Genomic DNA, 27,321 nt, shown 5'->3' on the forward strand with positions numbered 1-27,321 from the left:
CTCTTACTCGCCTCGCTAAGACTCTACTGCTGGCAGCCAGCCACACTGCCAATGCGAGGCTCCTCTCTCTCTCTCATTCCTTATATAAAATGTTTGGATCACATCGATGTTTAACAATAATGATTTGCATACCTATTGTTGTTCTGGTACTGTAACGAGATTGTATTTATCTGTGATTCAACCAATAAATTGTAGAATGGATGACAATTGGGACTGCGTTCAGAGCAGCTATCAAGTGGAGATATCAGGGATAGTGGGTCGCCAAACCCTCTAGAACAAATACAGAAAAACAATAGGATATCTCTTCTCAAAACAGCGCTCTTACCACCTCTAAAAATTTTCTTTAGGGGGATGATATAGAAAGTTCTCAGTTTCCTGTTCTTTTCAAATTTTCTTCCCGCATCAAAGTCATAGAAAAAAATGAAAAGAATAATGGTGTAGCAAGTCTAAATAATAGGATTTTTCGAACGGGGTCCCAAAATATTCCGCTCTGGGGTGTGCCGAAAATATTTTCTTATGGGATCACCGTGGTGTTAGAGATGTTAATTCCTGCTTACACTTGCTTACATAAAGTGAGACGTCGCCACATACATAAAGGTTTCTTTTCACCGTTTTCTCATTTTCACCTTCTTCTCTTATTTCTTCCTCTCAAATGAGTTTATGAAATATAAACACGGAGGAATGATATCAGTGGGTGCTAATGAGAAAGGATTCTGAATAGATATTACCCAACGGTCAGACTACATACCCAGTAGGTCTAAGGGGTGTGTAGATAACTTTTAGAAAAGGGATCACCCTTGTGTTCTAAAGGTAAGAGTTGCTTACACTATGCTTACATATAAAAAAACATCACCATATACATAAAGGTATCTTTTTCCTTAAGTTTTCAAGCAGATGCTCACGTTTTGCTTACTTGTAATTTCTGTTACTCCTCATATCAAGGTATCTTTGGTAATTCTTTGGTCCAAAGAAGGAGAGATGCTTCCAAGTAATTGGCAAACTCAATTTATTTTAAAATGGATTATTAAAAAGGCAAAAACATCGGAGTTGGAAAACAGGACCATACAGAGGATAAGGTGACCGGAACACACTCACCCAAACAGATCCTGACCAATGTAGTTACCCCAATAAAAGCCACCAACGCGTTTCGACTACTGTCTTTATCAAGGTGTGCTTAGCATCACTCCTAAAACTTCTTTTATACCTGAGGGGAGGAAGGACATCCCATCCGGGGTGTGTCCATCCCCTCAGACCGGAAGTAAACAGAAGACATAATTTTCTAGCTTAACAGTGTAATTTCTACATGCTGCGCTGCTATCCTAAATGTATTCCAGCCCATGAGAGGGGAAAGAGTGGACTTACAAGTTCCTAGCAGCTGATATAAGCGGTGTTCGTCTGTTTTGCGTTCCACGCTCGTGGAACGCACGCACTTCCGCCCTCGTCTCATCGGAATATGACTACTTCCGGCGTCTGAGACATACTGAATGTTGTGACGCGTGCGCTCCATCTAAATGGAACGCAAACGCCGCTGCTACACTTCCTGGTTGCGAGGGGAGCTTCAATCCATGCGTTCCATCTTAATGGAACGCAAACGCTACTTCAGCACTTCCTTATTCTGTTTATAATTATAGACAGCAAGTACGATTGCATATAGATACATAATGAAAAATACACAATATAAAAATGTACAAAAATTACACCATATAAAAAATACAATGAATATAAAAATGCTGAAATATGGTTCACAATCAAAACAATACATATTATAAAAATCATAAAAACCATTTTATCTCGAAATCGAGATTTAACCCACCAGGATGTAAGGTGCCAAAATTGAATATAGTGCGCATTTCTGTTTGTGCTAAAACCTCTTCTACATTATTTTTTCGCCATGTGCCATTGACAAGCTGTATGCCACAAAATAGGACAAGGTGTTTAGGGTCACTATTGTGGCAATCCTTAAAATGTGCAGATACATTGTGAGTGATCAGACCTTTTTTAATGTTTCGTACATGTTCTGCCATTCTATCTTTTAAACGTCTGGAAGTCCGCCCTATATACTGCTTATTGCAAGAACACTGTAGTAAATAGACAATATTTTTACTATGACAGGTAATAAACTGTTTGATAGAGAACTCTTTTCCAGTTTTTACTGCAGTGACTTTGATTATTTTTGTTTGGTCACTTTTACAGTTTTTACACATGGTGCACGTACCACACCTGTGGAACCCCTCCGTTTTGATGGTACCCTTTTTCTCAGGTTGGTTTAGTGCACTACTGACAAGTTTGTTTTTAATGTTCTTAGCCCTGCGATATACGAATTTGGGTTTTATGTCAAGAAATTCACTCAGGGTGGGATCATGAAGTAGAATATCCCAATGTTTTTTAATTACAAACTCTAATTTCTTATATTGACTATTATACTTAGTAATGAATGGAATATTTTTCGATGAGAAATTCTTAGTTGGAGTATCTATTGTCGACAGTATGCCCTCCTGACTATCTGTCTGTTTTTTTAACATACGTTTCCTGTCGTAGGTTTTGTATTTTTCAAAGGGGATTATTACTTCTTCCAATGGATATCCTTTGTCGATAAATTGCTGTTTTAAAGTATCTCCTTGAGTTATATAGTCTTCATGTTTAGAGCAATTTTTTCGGATTCTATAGAATTGGCTATTGGGTACTGACGATAGCCAATTTCTATGATGATTGCTGTTATGGGGGATAAAAGAATTGCAATCGGTAGGTTTCACATATGTACGAGTATTGATCTTATTCTCTTCTATAAAGATTGAGAGGTCCAAGAAGTGTACCAATTCTTGGCTAATATTATAGGTTAATACAATGTTTTTAGTGTTGTTATTCAAATGTGTACAAAATTCTTCTAATGATGTTGAATTTCCCCTCCATATAAACAATATATCGTCTATATATCGTACCCAGAGGACCAGGTTGTCCCCGAGGTCATGCCCACCCCAGACACACTGTTGCTCCCAGTGTGCCATGAATAGGTTTGCATACCCCGGGGCAAACCTGGTCCCCATAGCAGTCCCATTGGTCTGCAAATAGAAGGACTGGTCGTACCAGAAGAAGTTATTTTCCAGAATACATTTTATTTCTGCTTTCACAAATTCAGTTTTGGGTCTGGTGGATTCTTCTTCTTCCATAAAATGAGATACTGCTTCTATACCGTCTTTATGTTCTATTACGGTATATAGCGATGATACATCTGCTGTTATTAAGGTGAAACCAGATCCCCATTCCACATTTTCCAACTGATTTATAACGAAGAGATAGAAATGATCAATACAAAAAATACAAAATAACAACACTAAAAACATTGTATTAACCTATAATATTAGCCAAGAATTGGTACACTTCTTGGACCTCTCAATCTTTATAGAAGAGAATAAGATCAATACTCGTACATATGTGAAACCTACCGATTGCAATTCTTTTATCCCCCATAACAGCAATCATCATAGAAATTGGCTATCGTCAGTACCCAATAGCCAATTCTATAGAATCCGAAAAAATTGCTCTAAACATGAAGACTATATAACTCAAGGAGATACTTTAAAACAGCAATTTATCGACAAAGGATATCCATTGGAAGAAGTAAAAATCCCCTTTGAAAAATACAAAACCTACGACAGGAAACGTATGTTAAAAAAACAGACAGATAGTCAGGAGGGCATACTGTCGACAATAGATACTCCAACTAAGAATTTCTCATCGAAAAATATTCCATTCATTACTAAGTATAATAGTCAATATAAGAAATTAGAGTTTGTAATTAAAAAACATTGGGATATTCTACTTCATGATCCCACCCTGAGTGAATTTCTTGACATAAAACCCAAATTCGTATATCGCAGGGCTAAGAACATTAAAAACAAACTTGTCAGTAGTGCACTAAACCAACCTGAGAAAAAGGGTACCATCAAAACGGAGGGGTTCCACAGGTGTGGTACGTGCACCATGTGTAAAAACTGTGACCAAACAAAAATAATCAAAGTCACTGCAGTAAAAACTGGAAAAGAGTTCTCTATCAAACAGTTTATTACCTGTCATAGTAAAAATATTGTCTATTTACTACAGTGTTCTTGCAATAAGCAGTATATAGGGCGGACTTCCAGACGTTTAAAAGATAGAATGGCAGAACATGTACGAAACATTAAAAAAGGTCTGATCACTCACAATGTATCTGCACATTTTAAGGATTGCCACAATAGTGACCCTAAACACCTTGTCCTATTTTGTGGCATACAGCTTGTCAATGGCACATGGCGAAAAAATAATGTAGAAGAGGTTTTAGCACAAACAGAAATGCGCACTATATTCAATTTTGGCACCTTACATCCTGGTGGGTTAAATCTCGATTTCGAGATAAAATGGTTTTTATGATTTTTATAATATGTATTGTTTTGATTGTGAACCATATTTCAGCATTTTTATATTCATTGTATTTTTTATATGGTGTAATTTTTGTACATTTTTATATTGTGTATTTTTCATTATGTATCTATATGCAATCGTACTTGCTGTCTATAATTATAAACAGAATAAGGAAGTGCTGAAGTAGCGTTTGCGTTCCATTAAGATGGAACGCATGGATTGAAGCTCCCCTCGCAACCAGGAAGTGTAGCAGCGGCGTTTGCGTTCCATTTAGATGGAGCGCACGCATCACAACATTCAGTATGTCTCAGACGCCGGAAGTAGTCATATTCCGATGAGACGAGGGCGGAAGTGCGTGCGTTCCACGAGCGTGGAACGCAAAACAGACGAACACCGCTTATATCAGCCGCTAGGAACTTGTAAGTCCACTCTTTCCCCTCTCATGGGCTGGAATACATTTAGGATAGCAGCGCAGCATGTAGAAATTACACTGTTAAGCTAGAAAATTATGTCTTCTGTTTACTTCCGGTCTGAGGGGATGGACACAGCCCGGATGGGATGTCCTTCCTCCCCTCAGGTATAAAAGAAGTTTTAGGAGTGATGCTAAGCACACCTTGATAAAGACAGTAGTCGAAACGCGTTGGTGGCTTTTATTGGGGTAACTACATTGGTCAGGATCTGTTTGGGTGAGTGTGTTCCGGTCACCTTATCCTCTGTATGGTCCTGTTTTCCAACTCCGATGTTTTTGCCTTTTTAATAATCCATTTTAAAATAAATTGAGTTTGCCAATTACTTGGAAGCATCTCTCCTTCTTTGGACCAAAGAATTACCAAAGATACCTTGATATGAGGAGTAACAGAAATTACAAGTAAGCAAAACGTGAGCATCTGCTTGAAAACTTAAGGAAAAAGATACCTTTATGTATATGGTGATGTTTTTTTATATGTAAGCATAGTGTAAGCAACTCTTACCTTTAGAACACAAGGGTGATCCCTTTTCTAAAAGTTATCTACACACCCCTTAGACCTACTGGGTATGTAGTCTGACCGTTGGGTAATATCTATTCAGAATCCTTTCTCATTAGCACCCACTGATATCATTCCTCCGTGTTTATATTTCATAAACTCATTTGAGAGGAAGAAATAAGAGAAGAAGGTGAAAATGAGAAAACGGTGAAAAGAAACCTTTATGTATGTGGCGACGTCTCACTTTATGTAAGCAAGTGTAAGCAGGAATTAACATCTCTAACACCACGGTGATCCCATAAGAAAATATTTTCGTCACACCCCAGAGCGGAATATTTTGGGACCCCGTTCGAAAAATCCTATTATTTAGACTTGCTACACCATTATTCTTTTCATTTTTTTCTATGACTTTGATGCGGGAAGAAAATTTGAAAAGAACAGGAAACTGAGAACTTTCTATATCATCCCCCTAAAGAACATTTTTAGAGGTGGTAAGAGCGCTGTTTTGAGAAGAGATATCCTATTGTTTTTCTGAACCAATAAATTGTGTTTAAAAAAAAAATAGGCATATTTGTAGGCAGTCATATGGAAATACAACTGCCTACCCGTATTTTGGGCATTTAGGCCTGTTCGTATTCTTTTGACAGGCATGTTCATATTCCTATTCAGGACTACAAATGCATAGGCCATAGAAAGAATACGACTAGGAATCACCATTCATTCAAATGGTGACTCCTAATTTACTAACCAGTCATATGTAATATATGGCAGGTAATTGCAGCATATTTGGTTGAAGCCTGCGTGGATTAAGGGTAAAAGGATGGTAAAAATAAATAATTATAATAAAAACTTTGTGCCCCCCCTCCGCCCAATTGAGCCCCAGGATCAAAGAGTTGGTCCTAGTTTAAGAAATTCACGGGGAAAAATAATAATTCACTGGGCAAGATAATGAAGGGGTTTCCCCCTTGACCCTGCCCTTCACTGGGGGTCCCCACTCCCGCAGGGTCCCTGCCCAGGGATTGAGGTCCAAGTCGAACCTTTAATTAGTGTACATGGACCAGTTCTGGGTCTGCCACTGGATGAATTTGGTTTATTGATCTGTAATACCTTTAATGAACTGTAATACCCAACAGAAATAACAACAATTCAATGACTTGAAATGGGTTCAGTATGATTTCCCAACATTCAAAATACAGATGATTAAAATAAGCATTGGCAGACAGGCAAAATACCAACAAGTTCAAAATGCATTCATTAAGCCGACAAGAAAAAAAGTTGACGTTTTTTTGGGGTGTGTATGTCGACATAGGTTGACATGGACACCATATAAGTGTACCGTGTCCCCTTGCCTTGGAGTTTTAACACTGATAACAGAAGGAAAACTTTAAACCCACTCCACTATATAAACGTGATTATAAAACTGAGCAGAAAGGAAAGCTGGAAATTAGGGTTGTTTGCAACACCCCAAAAAAAAAAAAAAACTGGACAGCCACCTCATGGGTGTGTTGGAACTTGGAAGAGCTGCTTAGCTGATCAATATTTTTACAATGCTGACAGTGACAGTTAAATACAGCTATTCATAACTTAAAAGCTTGCAGATTTAAACCTTGTCAATGCCAAGGTTTCTGATCAACATAAATAACCTATTCTGATGGTTGCCTTGGATACAGAAAAACACTTTAGATGTGTATAGCCGTATATGCACCAATATCTGGCAGGCATGGGTATGATTGACCCTTTCCTCATAGGTACTCTTTTTGTTAATTTCACAGCATTGATTCTAATGTTCATTTTTTCAGATACACAACACGGCATTCTTTTCTGCTTTTCCGGTTAATTTTTGCTTTGATGATAGAGATTTGTCAGAGCACCAGAAAACCTTGACATATCTGCTATAATAGTTGGCTGTGCAGGACCAAAAAAGTCTTTATCTGTAGATGATACTGAATTTTAATCAGTATCATGAGTCTAGGTCGACCTAAAGACCTGTGGACCTAGACCCATGTCGAACTTTCTGCATGTCGACCTAATGGTGTCAACCCAATGCTTGTCGACCCAATGATCTATACCCCTGCAGTGCACATGGTTTTGCCCATTTTGAGAACAAATTTGTACGGCGATCAGATCTGAATAAGGGCCTATGTGTATAACGCTGGGCGGAGTCATAGAGTGATAGATTGGGTAGCCAATCAGCATAGCACTTTCTGAGATTGCCTCTCCCCAATCTCTGATCAGAAAAAAAGCATCACTCAGAGACTTGCAGCTGACCAACTCACACGGGGAACCCCCGCACGTGTAACTCCACCACCCACAGTATCCCCTCACCTGTCACTGCCCAACCCACACCACCCTCAAGCACCCTCGCCCACCCACAGCACCCTCGCACCGACCCTCACCCACGCCATCGCCACACCCAACTGCAACACCACCCGCAGCACCCCCGCATCCACTTGCGGAAACACCACAACCGCCCCTCCCTCATCCGCAGTACACCCACACCCACCCCTGCCCCACCCACAGCACACCTGCCTCTCCCTCATCCACAGCACGCCCAGAACCCTGTCCCTCACCCATGCCAAACATGCGCCCTCCCCTCAAACACTGGCAGCACCCCCGCCCCACCCCTCCCACACCACCCACACAGGGCACCCCCGCACCTGCAACTCCATCTCCCACAGCACACCCGTACCCACCCCTCCCACAACAACAGCACCACCGGACACCCTCCCCCATCTCCAGCAACCCCGCACCTGCCACTTCTTCACCCATGGTACTAATGCACCTACACACATCACCCCCACACCCAGACTTCCTCAGCCCACAGAACCCCTGCACCCAGCTGCGGCAACACCGCACCTGCCTATCTCCCACCCATAGTACCCACACACCCATCCCTCCCCCACCCATACCACACCCATGGCAGGGAATCCTCCATATACTGTAATACAAACCATATTTCACGCTGGGGGCGGAGACCCTTACAACGGTGTGAAGTGCGCCCATAGGGCGTGATGAATCACCTAGCTTTAACATAATTACTTTGCTTTGATGTGATATCCATAACCAGTGCTATTTTTCAGCAATCTCCAGCAGGAACTGAGGCCCTTATTCTAGTTCACTCTTTCTGACAAAATCCTTCTTAAATGGACAAAACCATGTGCACTGCAGGGGGGCAGATGTAACATGTGCAGAGATAATTAGATTTGGGTGAGTCATTTTGTATCTGTGCAGGGTATATACTGGCTGCTTTATTTTTACACTGCAATATAGATCTCACTTTGAAGTAAAGCCCCACCCAAATCTAATTCTCTTTGCACAAGTAACACCTGCCCCACCTGCAGTGCACATGGTTTTGGCCATCTAAGAAATATTTTGTCAGAAAGAGTGAACCTTTCATAAGGGCCTCAGTTCCTGCTGGAGCCTGCTGAAAAATAGCCCTGTCTATAACTATGATACACAATAATTGTAAAACACAACATCTGCGCTATTTAGAGCTTTTAAAACAGGGCTGATATAGACAAATCCATCAATTTATTTTTTCTCATAAACATGTAATGATTCTAAAATTTAGTGTGCACACACAATTGATATAAGTCCTTAACAAAACAAAAAAACATAATAAATGTATATATAAGATTGTAAGCTTGCGAAAAGGGCCCTCCTACCTCTATGTCGGTTTGTTACTACCCGTTTGTTTTATCACTGTTTCCAATTGTAAAGTGCAACAAAACAAGCTGCACTATATAAGAAACTGTAAATAAATTAACTTCTAGAGGTGGATTTTGAAAAAGAAAAAATGTCCCATGGCTGGACTGCATGTGGTGAAGAAGTGACAGGTAAGAAAAATGTCACTGTGTGGCTGTTGAAGGGATATTCCAAAACAAACATCTAAATTATGTTTTTTTTTTTATATATAAGGGCCTTAATCCACAGAGGTTTCAGTTGTGTCACCATTGACCCATCAGCAGCTGCTAAGTACTGTACTCTGCTACAGCCAATTACTCCTTCTCCACAGTTGGAAGCTAAGAAATATTCCTATAAAGGAAACACAACATACATATTACACAACAATTGTTTAAATATTACTTCATAATGAGGGAAATGCCAATCCCACACATTTTTAAAAAAGTCACCATAGTTGTCCATTATAAATATTCTTAGTAAGTAAGTAAGTACCGTATTTGCTGGCATATAAGACGACTGGGCGTATAAGACAACCCCCCCCCCCCAACATTTCCACTCAAAATATAGAGCTTGTTATATACTCGCCGTATAAAACTACCCCCTCTTCCGCACACCTTCCACACACCAAATAAAATGTAAAAGATCAGATTTGATTTCAACATGTTAATTTATATTATACCGGTATTACATGAGTGCCATTAGTATAAGTGCCATTACAGTACCTGTCATTGTCACCATTGTACGGGGTATAAGACGACCCTCCCACTTGGAGGCATGTTTTGCAGGGGAAAAAAGTAGTCTTATACGTCAGCAAATACAGTAAGTTTAATTTATATAACGCACTTTCTCCAACAGGACTCAAGGCGCTTTGCAGACATTAAAAACAATGCACATAATACAGAGGATGTTGGTAGTACAATAACAGGCAAGTCACAGACAAAAGGAACCTTTGAGCATAATGCAGTAAGCATAATGCAGGGTTGGTGCAGCATTTTGGATAATAACTTCCATGGGTTGTGTACTCCACCCTGACAAGGTACCAGGTGTGGCAGCCATTATGAAGTGCTCTGCGTAGGATCACCCTGGGTGGAATAGATTACCCATAAATTAAATTGCCCAAAATGGGTGATTTCAGTGTATACTCAGGTCCATGTGTTTTTCATCCCATCCACAAGTGCACCAGAAGAGGCAGCCATGGTGGGCGCTCTACGAGTGTTACACTGTAGGAGGCGAGCCATACAAGGACCCAATGGAAAGCAAATACTTGTGTAGTAGTATAATAAACCCTGCACAGAAACATCCACGTGACTCACATCCTGCCCACAGAGAAACCATCTGAGGCAACCATTTGGGTGCACTGCATAGGTCAGCGCTGGCACGGTGTGCAATCTGCGGAGGTACACATTACAGGAATAGCACATGGTGGTGTAGATATATGCTGCGGGGGAGGGGGGCGAAAAGAAAAAAGACTGACGACAGGGAAATATTCAGAAATCATTTTCATTGAATCATCAATGTCCTGGTCTCGTGAGAGCAGTAGAGGTAAGGGACACATTCAAGTATGGGGGATGTGTTGGCCCTGGTGCTTCCCCTCACAGCTCCATGCTCACCATGAGGGGTAGGCCTGGGGGTAGTCCTGGTGTTTTCAGCCGTAGAGGTGGTGGGCCTGGTCCAGGTGTTCTCATGGCAAAGGTGAGTTGAGGCCACATGATGTTCCTGAGTTTTTTGGTTATAATGCAGTCCGGTATAACACTGCTATTAATTTAAAGCTGACCCTTTATAACTAGACCTTTCATATACTAGGTCCCTAACGTCCTGAAGGACTGACATCCCAACCTATACTCAATATATCAGCCTTCATAAACATGTGTCCATCCTGAATTAACTGCCCCTCCCAATACACCTCCCTCACAGTGGCGTAGTTAGCGTAAGGCAGCCCCCGCTGCCGCTTGGGGGAGCGGGCGGCAGTGAGGGGGCCTGCAACCGCATACCCCATGGGGTCTGCAGGGAGCACGCCGTAAGGCAAAAAAATACAGTGCAGGGACTCGGGATGCGCTGTCCCAAGCTGTCAGTCAATGGCGCCGGCAGCAGGAACTCTACGACCCCTCCACTCCACCTCTCACATCCACTCTGTGAGGTCTGTAGCCCGTGAGTATTTGTGTCCCCTCCGGTGGCTATCTCTTCCCCCTCCTCGGCCCGGGACCTTTCTCCCCTCCCACAGCAAACTCCATGATTTTGGCTTATAAGCGCAGTAGCACATTGCAGCGCACATTATAACAATAATTTCACAGCTGGACCAGCCTTCCTGATAAATCCATTGGCACATATTATTAAGAACAAAACACACTGTTTCCCTACATGATCTAACTGATGGTGCAGCCGGGATATGCCGCTTATCTGCTGCAAGGCTGTGGAGCTAAATACATGATTTATGGTGGCTCAGTTAAACATAAGCACTAACCAATGAAATGCAACAGTAAATATTTGCTCTAACTGATTACAAAGAACAATAATAGCCATTATTTCTATAGTATAAAACACTGGAGGTTTCCAAGGTGCAAAAAAAGGAGCAGCTCAATATACCCAAAAACTTGTTCAACCAAAAAAACAAGTGAAACAATGAAATACAGAAATAAATCAGTATATATCCCAAGCGCTGTCTGTGTCTGAATTTTCTTCTTCTCCCGTTCTCACAGATGGTAAAAATGTGAAACAAAGAGAAGGATTAAATGTGTAGGATTATAAATTTTGTTTGAAGAACATAAAAGTGAGACAAGGCTTGGACATACCATACTCACAAAAAGTGTGTGTGTCAGAAGCTCATAAAGGTATCTTTTATGGTGATTTTGATAGCCTTCACCAGAATCCACCAAGGTGTCCGAGTAATATGTTTAAACGTACATCTCCACTCACTCAGATTCAGATGGTGTAACATATAATGGTTTATTTCTAAGTAAGCGTACCAATGACTCACAATTCGTGGGAGATTTTAAAGCACATCTGGGTTTCTTTTACTTGGAAAATAGGCAACGGTGAAAATTTCAACATGAAAAAACTTTAATTGCCCCCCCCCCCCCCCAAAAATTTTTTTAAAATGTAACTTTAAAATAGGACCACAAGTGTACAGAAGAATAAATCCAAGCGTGGGTGGATGGTGTTATGGGACTCACTTTAACAACAAACAAGACCTTCCGGATAAGTCAGGAATGTTGGTGAGTGAACACCCAGTACCTTAGTTTAATGTCCAGTGGTGGCAACAAGATAGTCCAAAAAAAAAGAAGAAGAAGTTGTGCAGGTCCAGAAAGCCACCAACGCGTTTCGATTAAAAATCTTTGTCAAGGCCTGTCATTATTTTTGACTGGTGAGAGCGGCAGCATATTGCAGTGCAAACAGAACATCAACAAAGCCAGACTATATATCTCCTGTGGTTAATGGCACAGCATAGTGCATAAAGCCTACTTAAGTGTAGACAGTGTGGATTATGTGCACCTAGGTCGGCTCTTGCCTTGAACCTGTGAGGAAGGGTGTTATGCTGTAGCTGATATTGAATTGGAATGATCTGATAGCGCAGCTCATTGTAGTGCGCACTATTATTAACCAATAAGCGCTCATCATTCACCAATATATATGTAACTGCTAATGGTATAGAGTAGACAGTAGTGCCAAGCAATGTTCCCTCTAATTTTACGGAGGCTGTGTGCGGCAAAAGATTTTGGCTGTGCAACTTTGGAAGGAAATTTAAATTTTTGTGTGTCACTTATATATAACTGGAAAATTACGTTCAGCATTTGTGTTAACTTTACTTCAAAATGAAATTGAACATTCAAACCACAGCACACAATGTAGTTAATGGGTGAAACACACATTAATTGAGTCCACAACTGCAAAAAGGGACCACTGCTGCTTTGTGCGCTCTGTTGTAATGTCTGTGCGCACGTTTGTCGAGTTGTGTGCGCGCGCACACGCGCACAGCTTAGAGGGAACACTGGTGCCAAGCCCATACTCTGTTCAGTAACTATCAGTCACACATATTAACAGTCATTTTATTTTTGATGCTGTCAGAGCCTATTGACTATATTAATGACTGTCAATCAATACATAATAGAACAACGAGTATCATTCAGTATAATACTACTAATCGAGGCAATGCACTAGATTAAAAAATACAAAAAAAATAATCCTTTCTTGAACAAGGTGCTTACAACTATCCAGCATTTATGCAAAAATACAATATATGGTGTACCTGTAGATAGATATCACAGTAGTGGATAGAAAAGTAACTATTTCAATGTACCCAGATTGTAGCGACATTGTATGAGAATGCTACTTTAAAGTATTGACTTCCAGGCAATATTACATAAGCCTTGGAGTCTAACAGTTCTATATAATAGGACTGAATATTTAATCTAGTGAAACTTGTTAAACAGGACCATTAAGAGAATTTTGCTATCAATAACAGTACCCTGTATTGAAAGATATTAAAAATAAAATCTTTCTGGCCAACCATCAAATCCCAATGTGATTACATTTATATAGATTGTAAATATATATGTGTCTGTGTGTGTATATATGTGAAAGGGGTCCTACGGTGAGTGGCATATAGTGTAAAGTGCATTATGGGGGGCGCCAGAAAGTTTTTTGGCAGCGGGGAGTAAAATTTATAGTTACGCCACTGCTCCCTAACCAGCAAAAGGTGATTCTCAGACCTAACAAATGTAATGTCAGTAACACTATCCCAATATTTCTAAGTTCTTGACATAGCACAGATAAAACCACAATAACAGCTTTTTACAGTTTTCAAGCGATATTCTGCAGTAGAATTCTAAAAATTATGACCCAGTTTAAATCAGTGCAAGCAGCTGTGATATTCTGCAGTAGAATTCTGAAATTGGGCTGGATTTGCCTATACAATGTATTCATTAGGATCAATGTAAAATAATGTTTAGTGTGTGGGCACCTAAAAACAAATAATGATTTTTATGTTAAACCACAACGCACTGCATACTTTAATAAAGGACAACATACTGTACATTCTACTCAGATTTTATTGTGGTGGTATGGAGAGCAACAACACTATACATGTTTGTATCCTTCAAACAATGTAGGGCACACATGATTAATACACAGGAGCATTGAAATTGTGTTTTTAAAAGTTACTAACAAGTGTTTTTGTTTATAGTGGAGAATATTCATCAGGCTGCTGCCACATTGAAAAAAACAGGTGCAGAGGAGGAGACCTTTGCTCTGAACCATTCCCGTCCCTCTGCAGACACCACCAACACAGAGCACTCCAGCTCCTCTGTACAGTTTTACAGCTCCACAACCAAGCCAGAAGCAGCATTTCTGGGCCAGCTGGGCATCCCAGCAACTTGATAACCAGGAGCTGCTGAGGCAGCAACTGCAGAATATGTCCAGTTTGGCCCATCAAACAAACAAAGTGTACCAGCCAAGGAAATTGAACAGTACCTTGCAAGACATACAAAAGGACTTCAACAATTTTCAGATAGATACCAGCAGATAACGGAGGCTAATCTTGCTAACTAGCAAAGCATTCTCCTCATGATAGAATCACAGTTTCTAGCCACCACTATAACAAAATACTTACGTATCCTGGTGGCATTCCATACAGCTGGAACAAGCAGCAGCCCAGGGGCCACAACACCAACATCAACACTAATCCATTCCACAAAAAGGAGGTCATCCAAGACCAATAAAGAAACACCTCAACAGCCACAGGACCAAACGCCTTCAGAGGCTATGGGGGGTGCACAGTGATTCTGTGTGAAAGTGCTCTAATCTAAAAAGGCAAATGTTAGTTTTGTGTTATTTGTCAAAACCTGAAAATACGATGGTGTGCATTTACTAAATCTTGTAAAACTGAAATGACTTGATGTTGCCCATAGCAACCAATACTATTGTTTCTATCATCTCTCAAATACATGGCCTATTTTTAATCCCATTCCTGCCCTCTCTCTGCTCTCCTCCTCTCTCTCTTTGCACACTGGCACCACTAACACTCTTCCACTCCCATCCCCTATCATGGTGCCCCCCTTGTCATTTTCTCCTGGTTCCACCCATGCATTTAGATGTCATGTGATGTCACTTGTCACATGATCCAAATGCTTCATTCATGTTAGAAACTTCACCTCCGACTAATTATGCTATGATAGTCATATTGGCATCATGACATTCTAGGGAGTTGGGGCCACAGTTAAAGTACTCAACAGGTTACAGAACAAGTGGTCCCCTGTTGTCCATCAGTGGTCTGAAGAATTGTAGTTGACCACCCCTGTTCTTGAGGACATTTAGTAGGATATGTGCCAAAATATAACAGAAATAAAGTAGAGTAGCTGCCCATAGTAACCAATAAGCTTCTGATATTTTTTAAACTGTGCTAGATAAATGATAACTATTATCTTATTGGTTGTTTGGGAAACTTCTACACATTATCTATGGAAGGTTTGATACATCTTAGTATGTTGGCAGGACTCCATCTCTTCCATGCTGCCACATGTTGTGTTGCAGAATGCCTACAATACGCGTAGCTTTGTTTTTCCGGTTCACATCAGCTTTTAGTAATGGTCTCCCCATGCCAGATAATGTTTTTATGCTTGGAGAACAGCAGTAAAATTTGTTTCTGGAATTGATCCAAGGAACAACAGAAGAGACCCATGGCAGGAGCCCATGATAGTTGTGAACATAATTTCTGAAGCAAATCCCCTTTTCTGGGAACAGTACCAAGCCGCATATGCCAACTTTATCATTACAAAAAGTATACTATGCGATTTCTATGGATTCATATTTTTGCTCAACATGATATTATCTTGCCAGTCACCCTTTAGTCAGATCTTCTATTGTCTTCAATGGTTCATTCAGATGTGTATAGGATTTGTTCTTAGTATTTAAATAAAAAACATAAAAGCTTTTGTGTCCATAGAGAATACCATTTCTGGTGCATCATATTATGTGATGTCAATGCCGACTAGTTTTTATATGGAGATGGTTATTTCCATTCTGCCCTCATTTCTTACTCTGTGTGAGCAGTGACCATGCAGGTTTGATGCTTTCAGCATGGAGTCGGCAGTGTGAATACAGCAGGCTTCCACTGAATTCAATTATTTGTTGCTGTACACATGAATGAGCATGATGCCTTCCTCCCCTTCCTCACCTCACTCCTTATCATAGAGAGGCATGTGTGTAATGCACCCTCTATATGAAATTAATGGGTTGGGATCGTTTGGTCTACCGCATGTTGGTCGACAAGCATTAGGTCTACACCACTAGGTCGACATGGGGAAGGGTCGACATGGTTCTAGGTTGACATGGGACAAGGTCGACATGGGTCCAGGTCAACGTGGGTTTAGGTCGACAGGTCATTAGGTCGACACAAGCATTAGGTTGACAGTATCTAGGTCGACAGTCAAAAGGTCGACATGGGATTTTTCACAGTTTTTTTTACCCAAAAGTCGACGAAGTCGACATGGATACAGTTTGAAGTGAACCGCATCCCCTCGCACCGCAATGCTTCTTACACACTACTTTATTCGCCCACCATGCCCTAGTGCAGTGGTTCCCAACCCTGGTCCTCAAGTACCCCAAACAGTGCACGTTTTCCAGGTCACCCAGCAGGTGCACTCATTATTCAGACACATTTTATAAGATCCTCAGGTGGAGTTAATTATGTCACTTGTGATTCTGTGTGGAGACCTGGAAAACGTGCACTGTTGGGGGTACTTGAGGACCAGGGTTGGGAACCACTGCCCTAGTGGATGGTAGGGTATGAAATACCACCTGCTGGCACTAGTTGGCTTAAAAAACAGTGAAAAAACCCACGTTGACCTAGACACTGTTGACCTAATGCTTGTGTCGACCTAATGACCTGTCGACCTTGACCCATGTCGATCTAGAACCATGTAGACCTATCCCCATGTCAACCTAATGGTGTGTCGACCCAATACTTGTCGACCATCATGCTGTTGAACAAATGACCATATCCAGAAATTAATACAGACATTCCGACCTGTTTACCGACCACCCAGACTTACGACCCGGGCCTTCCTTTAGCGTCTGTGCTATGACTCTCAGACTTAAGACTCCGCCTGCTCTGCTTTACGACCTGCCCGCCTACCCTCTCACAGTAACAACCCGTCCAGACTGTTTAGCGACCCGCGTCTCAGAAGTATTAAGGGGTTTTATATAGGTTTGTTTAACAACCAATTTGCTTAACGACCGGGTCGTAGGAATGGAACATGGTCGTTAAGTGAGGAATGTCTCGATGTAATCTACAGTGTGTTAAAAATATATTGTACCAATTTGTCATATTGGAGTCCAGTATTTCACTAGTTTGAGTGGTCCGTCTATTCCATCGCTTTCCTGATTCAGCTAAATCAAGAATTATAGCACCATCTTTGGAGCTAATTGATTGGAAGTCCAATACTAGGAAGCATGTGCTTGCACTTGGGGTCACTCACGCTGGAAGAGACAAACCAGGACTCATGTAGTGTATGGTGAGGATGTGCACATGTAAGTGGGTATAGAGAGAGGGAGCTGATAGATAGAGAGTGGAGTTAGGAATTTTGTTTGTCGGCTAAAATCCATCACAGCTCAAAGTGAAAGTACATGGAAGAAGCTGTCATTTTGCAGGCTTTTACTAAGTATTTATATTACATTGCATCGACAAACTGTAATGACACAAGAACCAGGTGTCAGTCAACGGGTATGGGTAAAAACCAGACTGGACAGAACCCCAAATACTGGACCGGACAGGCTTAACTTCTGTCATTCCGGAACTTGTAGTGTCCGGTCCGGTGGGGGGGGGGGGTTGCCTGTCCGGGAGTGTCCTGTCTGGGGGGCTGCCTGTGAGACCTGTCACCAGGGAGAGGAGCTGGTCCCCCACCTAATAAAGCCTGCCTGTATGATCCGGAATGGTTCTGGCCACATGGGGTGGCTGTAATCTCCCCTTTCCCATGTCCCTGGTGAAAGCTATCACAGACATTCCCCCTGGACAAGACAACCCCCAGATGGGACACCCCCCGAGGGACAGGACCCCGGGAACGCCGGCCTGGAGATCAAACTCTGCATTCTGGAGCTTGTATTGTCCGGTCCGGCATTCCAGGGTCCTGTCCGGTTTTTACTTAATCCCTCAGTCAACTTTTGACATTAATATTGAACATATTTGAAATGCATTGGTAAACTTTTATTCATATGCAATTCACTAATACTTGTACTTAGCCACAATCAAAATATGTTAATACAAATCTATATTTAAACCATATTGCAGGTCTACTCAACTCATTACTGAGCTTTTCTAGTTATTAAATAAGCTGGTAGCAAAATTTGTATTTGCTTCATGTAGCAAAACAATTATCTCTACATCAGGCTTTATTCTATTTGTATATGGCGTATAGAATATTTGGCAAACACTATTAATAAAAAAAAATACTATTAAGATCATTTTAATAATAAAACAAAAGCAATGAAAAACTGATGATATTAGTGAGATATGGAAATGTAGTTTGTACAGCCCATATACTGTATATTAAAATGCTATCATTCTGTAGTATAGGCAATTCTGTTGCTATACAATTGTATGAGTGCGGTATGAGACGTGAACACTGACAGACGCCACAGAGCAGTGACTTGGCAGTACATGTTGAACTAAACTTTCTTTCCTTGTGGTGAAACAGTGTTGAAGAAAGAGGGCACTAGAGTACAGACAAAATACTGTGTCTGCATCGTATTGTGTCAGTGCAGTAGATTGTGCTCAGAGTAACGATATGATCCAGGAACATTTCTGTGTCTCCCATCCAGGTAAGTCTTAACTTTAATCTTTAAGTCAATATTTTAGCTATAATACACAAACCCACATTTACTGCAGGATTTTATCTGTCACCATACATTCTGTCACTCATTGTATTGTTCATATTAAAAGCGCATAAACACAGTACTGTATATAGGATCAGTGATCTAATCTAATTCCTATTCCTTAGTGATTCCCTGTGTCACTGGTCAGTAGGAGATCTAGTCCAGGTAACAGTTGTGGAGACAAGTCACTGCGCCCACAGCAGAAAAATGAACTGGTGGTTGGATTTGCTTATGTGTGTGGGTTGCTGAATGTGTGTGGGGGCTTGGTGTCTGTGGGAGAGAGATATATGCAGAGCGAGATAAGAAAGCAAGCGCTGTGCAAATCACAGGCAACTGTGGCTATGGACGGGAGTGGACCATTCTTTCCCTGCACTGTCTGGGTGAGTGTGTTACAGCTGCGCTCAGCTGGAGTGCTGTCCGTGGTTCTGAAACAGGTCTAGGACGCACACCTATAATCCTCTCATGCATATAAGGCTAGACGATATATTCTTTTCCAGATACCTAATAGTCTATGCATGTAGGCACATTAGAAAGTGCAGGCATTCACCAATTTCCTTGTACTCTTGCTAGAATTCCTTTAGTAACATTTCTGTAACATTTCTTGCATATTAATATTTTTCAATACATAAAGGGTGCATAAGCTTATGGCTGATCTGCTTCGATAACTGTAATATACATACACAATACACAATAGCTGTCTTTTGGGAGAGGAAAAAAATAACTACTTTTTATTTTTTTAGCTACTGTGGTTGATATGTTATGTATGCTGTGGGGACATATAGTTGTAAGCTGCAATGATAGAAATATATCTAGTTTACACAATTGTGACATGTTTCGTTCCACTGAAGTTTTTATTTAAGACATAATAGATTCTGTCTCTGGCAATGTTTCTTTATTTAGTAGCTGCTCAGCATGCACTAGTTCTGACCTTGCCAAAAGAGCAAGATAAATAAGTAGCATTTTTTAACATAAATTGTGAAGGATGATGTAGGACTATTTTCTACCATATCATCTCCCTAGAGCAGCCAGATGACAACCTCTCATGATGAAAACTGAAGTTGACATGCAACAAAATGCAGACCCACAGTCACATATAGCCAATGTTGTTATACAGTATATACTGGGCAGTATTAATGTATAAGTATTACAGAAAGGCTAAACAACCACAGAAGATATATATATATATATATATATATATAATATATATATATATATATATATATATATATATATATATATATATATATATATATATATGAAAATTGTACATTCACATCATCTGAAATTATGCTGTTCAATAACCATTCATTTCCCCATGTCTCTTTTACAGGTCATAAGTGTCCAGAAGAATGTCCTTAGGTATAAGCTCAATCCATTTCATTTAGGGTTGTTGGGTCAGGATCTAGAAACACTGGACTGTGACTAAGAAACATTACCGTGTGGACTAACACTTTCTAGACAACTCTGAACTTGTGTGGATCTGCATGGCGTCCTTCTGTAAGATGTTTGATCATTTGCTGGTTGTGCTTATGATGGTGACTTTAGATGTCCTGTACAGAAGTGTCAGTAAGGGTACTCTTCTCTCAGGTGCTTCTTCCCCACGATCAGTGGCCAGAATGGATGGAGATATAATTATAGGAGCCCTATTCTCTGTCCACCACCAGCCACCAGCTGAAAGGGTACCAGAGAGGAAGTGTGGAGAGATCAGGGAACAATATGGCATTCAGAGAGTGGAAGCCATGTTTCACACTTTGGATCAAATCAACATGGATCAGACCTTGCTGCCTAATATTACACTGGGGACAGAGATACGAGACTCCTGCTGGCACTCTTCTGTAGCCCTGGAGCAGAGTATTGAATTCATACGAGATTCTCTTATTTCAATGAGAGATGACAAAGATGGGATCAGTAAGTGCTTAGATGCCACCCCAACACCTCAAGGCAGAATAAAAAGGCCTATTGCTGGTGTTATTGGACCAGGGTCAAGCTCAGTGGCTATCCAAGTCCAAAACCTACTGCAACTTTTTGACATCCCACAGATTGCTTACTCTGCAACAAGTATAGACCTTAGTGACAAAACCCTATATAAATACTTCCTGAGAGTAGTTCCTTCTGACATCCTTCAGGCCAAGGCTATGCTGGACATAGTGAAAAGATATAATTGGACTTATGTGTCAGCTGTCCATACAGAAGGTAAGACTTCTTGTCAGTCATTGATGTTTTGTTATTATGTTTTATTAGAAACCAATATTTAATTATTAGTACAGCAAATACCAGTAAAGTGTATATGCTACAGTTACCAAAACATAATGTTTTTTCAATGACCTGTTAATATTAAACTTGAATTCTACCCAAAGTGCTATTGTATTCCCTATTAGTATTGTGATTTGACTATGGATTCAGACTAGGAAGCACCATAGCTGCATTTTGAACAGCTTGACATTAAGGCCAGTATTCAATGCTGCGGCTCGCGCACGCCAGCGAATCCTGTGCACGATTCCCCACCTGCCCGCCCACCCTATTCAGTGAGTCGGGGTTTGACGCCCCTGCCAGTGAATTATAGCCAATCTGGGGTTGGAGGAGACAGAGTGGAGGGCTGGAGTCTGCTTTCCCACCCTTGTACGCTCTTAAAAGCGAATTTCCTGCCGCACCCACATGTCCTGGGTGTGTTTATTTTCACTGCAGTTTGGTTTTGTAGATATTATTGTGTTTGTGCAGTTTTTCATGTTTTTTTTGTACTGGGGAAATGTATTTCGTAAGGCAGAATGGTTTTTGGGGGTGCTGGGGTGAGGTCGGGTGGCCCACCATGCTGTGGGTGTGGCCCTGGGTTGCCATTTTAAAATGGGTCCTTTTTTAAATGGTACATTTTTTTTAAAGGTGCTTTTTTTTCTCCATACTGTATGTGCAGCATGGCTTTTGGGGGTGGGGGTTTGAGGTGGGGAGTGGGTTTTTGGCCCCCACATGTCCTGGGTGTGTTTATTTCTACTGCTTTTTTATTTTGTAGATATTTTTGTGTTTGTGCAGTTTTTCATGATTTTTTTAATGTAAGGGGGCAATGTATTTTGGGCGGCAGCATGGTTTTTGGGGGTGCTGGGGCGAGGTCAGGGTGGCCCACCATGCTTTGGGTGTGGCCCTGGGTTGCCATTTTAAAATGGGGCATTGTTTTTTAAATAGTGCAGTTTTTTTTAAATGGTGTTCCCCCCCCCCCCCTCAAAGGTGCAGCATGGCTTATGGAGGTGGGGGTTGGGGAGGATGGGAGCCCCCCTCCCATGTCCCCCCCGCCCCCCCATAGGACTGGGTGTGTTTTTATTTCATTGCATTTTGATTTTGTGTCTATTTTTGTGTTTGTGCAGTTGTTCATGTTTTTATGCAAGGTGCAATGTATTTACTGATGCTGCCTGTTTTTTGGGGGTGCAGGGGCAATACCGGGGTGGAAGAAAGAAATGTTGACCTTTTAACATTTTGTAAAAAAAATTCAATAAAAGGAAGTTTCAAAATATATATTTTTTGTTCTTTAATAGTTTACAGTATAAGGTGTAAGTCCTGGGCAAGTGTAAGTCCCAGTTGATTTTCTGTTGAAGAGGCTGAAAGAAAAGAAAAGGTATAAGTGAAGTATTGTTAGGGCTATGATGTATTATAATCTGCAGACGAGCTGTGACTTCAAGCAGCGGTGCATGCTCGCAGCCACAGCTCGCAGGGTCAATATTTCACTACATTCACAGATTCCCGCTTGATCCGTTTTATGTACAAGGAGGAAATGGCATATGTTACTGGAAAAACAGTGAGACTTGCGGTTAAGTGCAGCACGCTCTCTACATTTGCCGCCAGCCTCACTGTCCTCTGACAGCATGGATTAACCAGGAACGATGAATAGAGTGGCCGGCTCAGTGGTTATTCAACGAGGATCGTTAACCCCCATGCCAGACACATTGAATATGGCCCATCCCCACCCCAAGTGGAGCGACACTCACCTGTGAAATGCTCCAAGTCCCAGGTAGGATGAAGGCACAAATCAGTCTTCAAGCACAACACAGCAGGGGGACTCCAATCAGCAGACTGCAAAAGCTGTGTTGTTATCCCCTTAAAGGCCAAACAGAGGAGTGAGGAAGGAGCGGAGAATCATGGGTAAATGAGGTGAATCAGGTCAGAATAATGCATTCTGGGTGAAAAAAAATAATAGCTTTAAAAAATAAATATATATCATTATGGCACTTGTACAGGAATTAAATAATCATGGGCCATCCAAAAATTAAAGAATAAAGTTGGAAGATAGCAAAAAATCACATTTATTTTACAGTTGTTCAGTTCACCATAAAAAGATGACGAATGTAAAACGGTGAAACTCGGTGAAAGCAGTTCTCCGTTTGAGCATTGAATACACTTTCGGCAAATTAGAGTAAAAACCCCATTGAAATACACCAGCGAATTGCGGCGAGTATCAAACGGCAAATTGGCTGACATTCGCTGTTCGCTTTCAGCGAACAGTCAGCGTTGAATACAGCGAATCGCAATTTAAGTGAAAACAGGCAGATTCGCAGAAAACAGAGGAGAATCAGGGGCATTGAATACTGGCCTAAAAGTTGACATAGTGATTTATGATGGAATCTGTGCTTTTATTGAAAACCTAAGACCCTACACATTCAGCCTACTAATAATTTGTAGTCATAAGCCTATCTGTAATGTGTTCAGGCTAGTAAGCGGTTCAAACAACACTGGTATTGATGTTACCAATTGCCTTAATTCATCCAACAAGTACAGTGTTCTCTGAATGAGTCAGTCTAGACATCTTCATACTGTATATATTATATGGATACCATATGTAAATAACTATCAGTTTTACTAAGTGTAAGTGTAGAGAAAGGATTTTGATTTTTTTACATACCATTTTTAAGAGATTTACTTGTATTGTTACTGCGTAAAGTGTAAAGCGTAAAGTGTTAGTTAGCATTTCATCCTTTATATGTGTTTCAAAAATAATAGCTTCAAGGAGAGTTTGTATCTTACAGGAACTGAACATATGAAGTTATAACGCAGATATACAGTAGGATATTCAATATGAATATATTATGGAGAGCATATAAATAACTGGATTATCTTTATTTGTATCTACTTTTCCCCTGAACATACTGCGTGCTATTTTAAAAGGAAGTCCATCCCTGCAAATATTGTCCCGGTGAAGAACAATTCCTACCCATTCACATTCAACTTGCGCATAGTATCAAGTATTCTGTGTAGAGACAGAGGGTGAGATTTAATAGGATGAGAGATTCAGAAAGTGAGAGATTTGGTAATAAATCTCCAGTTTTTTGATTGTCGCTTTAAAAAAACTGGAGATTATTTACCAAATCTCTCATCCTGTTAAATCTCACCCAGTGTGAGTTTTGAGCAAATGTAACTGTGCAGCTGCAAGTTATATACAATGGATACTTATAAGGTCTTTGACTGTCCTGATTTTTTTAAGACAGTCCGCCTTTTTCAGAACTGAAATGTCACATTATTTTATTTAAATTCAGACTATTTATGCATCTAGAATAAAAATTGTTTTATTTTATTTGCCATCCAATAAAGTGGGTTTTTATGGGCCGAGCATATTGCAGTTCACCTGGGTATCCCAGCTTTTGAAAAAATAAAAAAAGCTAGGAACTTATAACACACATATAGAGTAGAGGAAGCTTATATATATGTGAGTTTCACTGGGATGGCAAGCATTACAACAGAGGATACTGTAAATTTTCTGAGAGGATTCATGCATTCAGCTGCTAGTGTTAAATAAGTTCCTTTCTTCTATAACATGTTGTTTTCTCCAAAATGCAACACACTAGCTTGCAGTAATTTAAAAGCCAGGGTAGGCAGTTTTTTTCACACTAGAACAGGTGAATTGCCACCTGTGTGCTTTTTAATGTGGTCATATCTACTATTTAGAATTGGGAATTATTTGACAGTAATCCTGCTACCATTACAAATGTACTGTAACATATTATGTAAGGCATAATCATTCTGTCCATATCGGCATATGCATATTTGAAAACATCATCACATAGAGTATAACCTTATTCTCTTTTCTGAACTGTACTATAATGAGATATCCATATATCTCAGGTAACAAATTGTATACATTTAAGCCTAAGTAGTAGTTTCAAAATTATATACATTAAGATATTTTCTATCAATATTTACAGTGATTCAATGAAAGTGGGGTTTAAGTAATGTTAAAATGTATAGATTTCCTTATAGTACTATTTATCTACTAGCTTACTTCATAATTAGTCCAATGGTAGGTAATCTGAGACATTATGGGCTAGATGTACTAAGCTTTAAAAGTGATAAAATGGAGAGTGATAAATCACCAGCCAATAAGCTCCTACCTGCCATGTCACAGAATGGGTTTGAAAAATGACAAGTAGGAGCTGATTGGTTGGTGGTTTATCACTCTCCATTTTATCACTTTTCAGGGCTTAGTACATCCCCCCCTGCATCTGCTATAGAGCTAGACCGCCCAGCATGATTTGCCATAGTTTTGCTATTAAGACACACTAAAACTGTGGCAAGGCATGCTGGAATGTATAGTTCTACAGTAAAGCTGGCGTATCACAGGATACCTACTGTACCACTGCTTTTGACCTATTCCAGTCAGGATCTGGCTGTCAATTGTAGCTCTGCCAGCAGAGGTCAGTAGTTAGTCTGATTAGGGAAATACTGCTGAATTGATGTTACAGGGAGGTTTTAACTAAAGGGAGGGAGGTGAATGTGAAAAAATATTTTAATCAGCTGATATTATTTTCAAACAGTTCATATAAAAAGCATGTGTATAATATCCAAACATTAACTTGGAGGTTAATCAGAGTTTATCCTCTCTTGGGCATGGGACACTGAGCATGTGTTGAAGCTGTGGTTTTCTGTACTTACACATGTGTGATAACCCGGGTTACTTTCATGTGTGATAACCCGGGTTACATTTCATCCTAAATGCTGGCCCCAGGTCATCCAGTGACCCAGGTCTTCTGGCTTATAGTGGATGCTTGTAGATGTTGTCATGTCCAAGTACTACTGTCATGGCCACTCACCCGCTGGGGGGCACTGCCGACCTGCCCGGGGGGGTGGATGCGGCGGCCGCCGAGTGGCACGGGGGGTGTCATTGACCTGCTCCGGGTAGGGAGGGGGTGGATGCAGCCACCGCCAAGTTGCCTGAGTGGGCCGCCGCCGACCTGCTCTGGGGGGAGAGGCGGATGTGGCGGCGGAGCCACCAAGTCACGCGGGTGGGGGTGCCGCCACCGACCTGCTCCGGTGGAGGGGGGATTTGCATCTGCCATTCACCTGGCTCCACGGGTGCCGCTCACCTGGCTCCTGGCACCACCACTGACCTTCTCCAAAGTGCCTCCCTCCAGTGGCCGGCGCCCCCAGGCTGCCTAGTGGTGGCGCCGGCCCTGGCTACTGTCCCTGCCTATGCATTTTATTTAGGCATGGCATGGGTCATCAAGACTTGGGTCAAACCTTTTGCACATAAGCGAGGCACTGATCGTGTTGTATGTTGGATTACCCTGGATCAGACCTTTTCATACATAAGCAGAACCTGGGACTATGCACATGCACAGGAACAAGCCCAGGTTTTTGCCTTATGTCTGAAAGGGATATTTAAGACATAAGGGGCTTACTTATTTTTGTGAAGTGTAAAATAAAGCTACATTTAGGGCAGTAACATCATGGCAGCTCAGACTTATTCTAGTTAAGTTTTCAGTTACCTGGTCCAATATGATCTGGGGCAAGATGTACTAAGCCATGACAAGTGATAGTGAAGTGGAGAGTGATAAACCACCAACCAATCAGCTCATTTTTAAGACACAGCCTGTGACATCGCGGTTCGGAGCTGATTTGCTGGTAGTTTATCACTCTCAATTTTATCACATTTTAAGCTTAGTACATCTGGCCCCTGGTCACTAAAATGAGCAACATACATTTCGGTCATTCACAGTATTAAGACGTATGCATCATTTTTCTTTTGCTTCTACCTGTCACAGATAGTCTAGCCAGAGGTAAAGGTCAGTGTGTGTGACATGACTTGCATTTATCTTCATTTAATGTTACGTGAGCTAAGTTATGATACATGCCCTTATTGTACAAACATTACATTTTGTCTCACTTACAATATGTAAAATATACATATTATCTATTGTACACACTATAAAATATGTACGTGTGAGGGTTTATGTTGACATATAAATAATAGCTAGTCCTATAATATGAATTGTAACGCTTCATTTTTATTATTGGGTCTATGAATAGTAATTTTTTTTTCTCGTTAAAATGAGAACATTTCCTTTATATTCCCTTTTTTATTCCAATACTGTAGCTTTTTATTTCCCAATATCGTTATCATATTTCAGAAATTCTCATCCAATTTAGCTTGTCATTG

The 27,321-nt window shown here is 40.8% G+C and overlaps 1 protein-coding gene across 3 annotated transcripts in view; it reads left to right on the forward strand.

The window, feature by feature from the left end:
- The first annotated feature begins 18,728 nt into the window (after positions 1–18,728).
- The window catches only part of GRM1 (glutamate metabotropic receptor 1), a 342,170-nt gene continuing 333,577 nt past the window's right edge, over positions 18,729–27,321 (forward strand). For 2 of the 3 annotated variants that reach the window (XM_083176181.1, XM_083176184.1), the window contains exons 1-2: positions 19,091–19,291; positions 20,242–21,104. In XM_083176181.1, the coding sequence (XP_083032307.1) occupies positions 20,396–21,104 (709 nt within the window). In that variant the 5' untranslated portion in view covers positions 19,091–19,291; positions 20,242–20,395. Of the gene's footprint in view, positions 18,858–19,090; positions 19,292–20,241; positions 21,105–27,321 lie in introns of those variants that run through there. The other variant, XM_083176182.1, reaches the window with a different exon arrangement.

This window comes from Crinia signifera, chromosome 3, assembly GCF_055691185.1.
Source record: "Crinia signifera chromosome 3, ASM5569118v1, whole genome shotgun sequence".
Classification (NCBI taxonomy): Eukaryota; Metazoa; Chordata; class Amphibia; order Anura; family Myobatrachidae; genus Crinia; species Crinia signifera.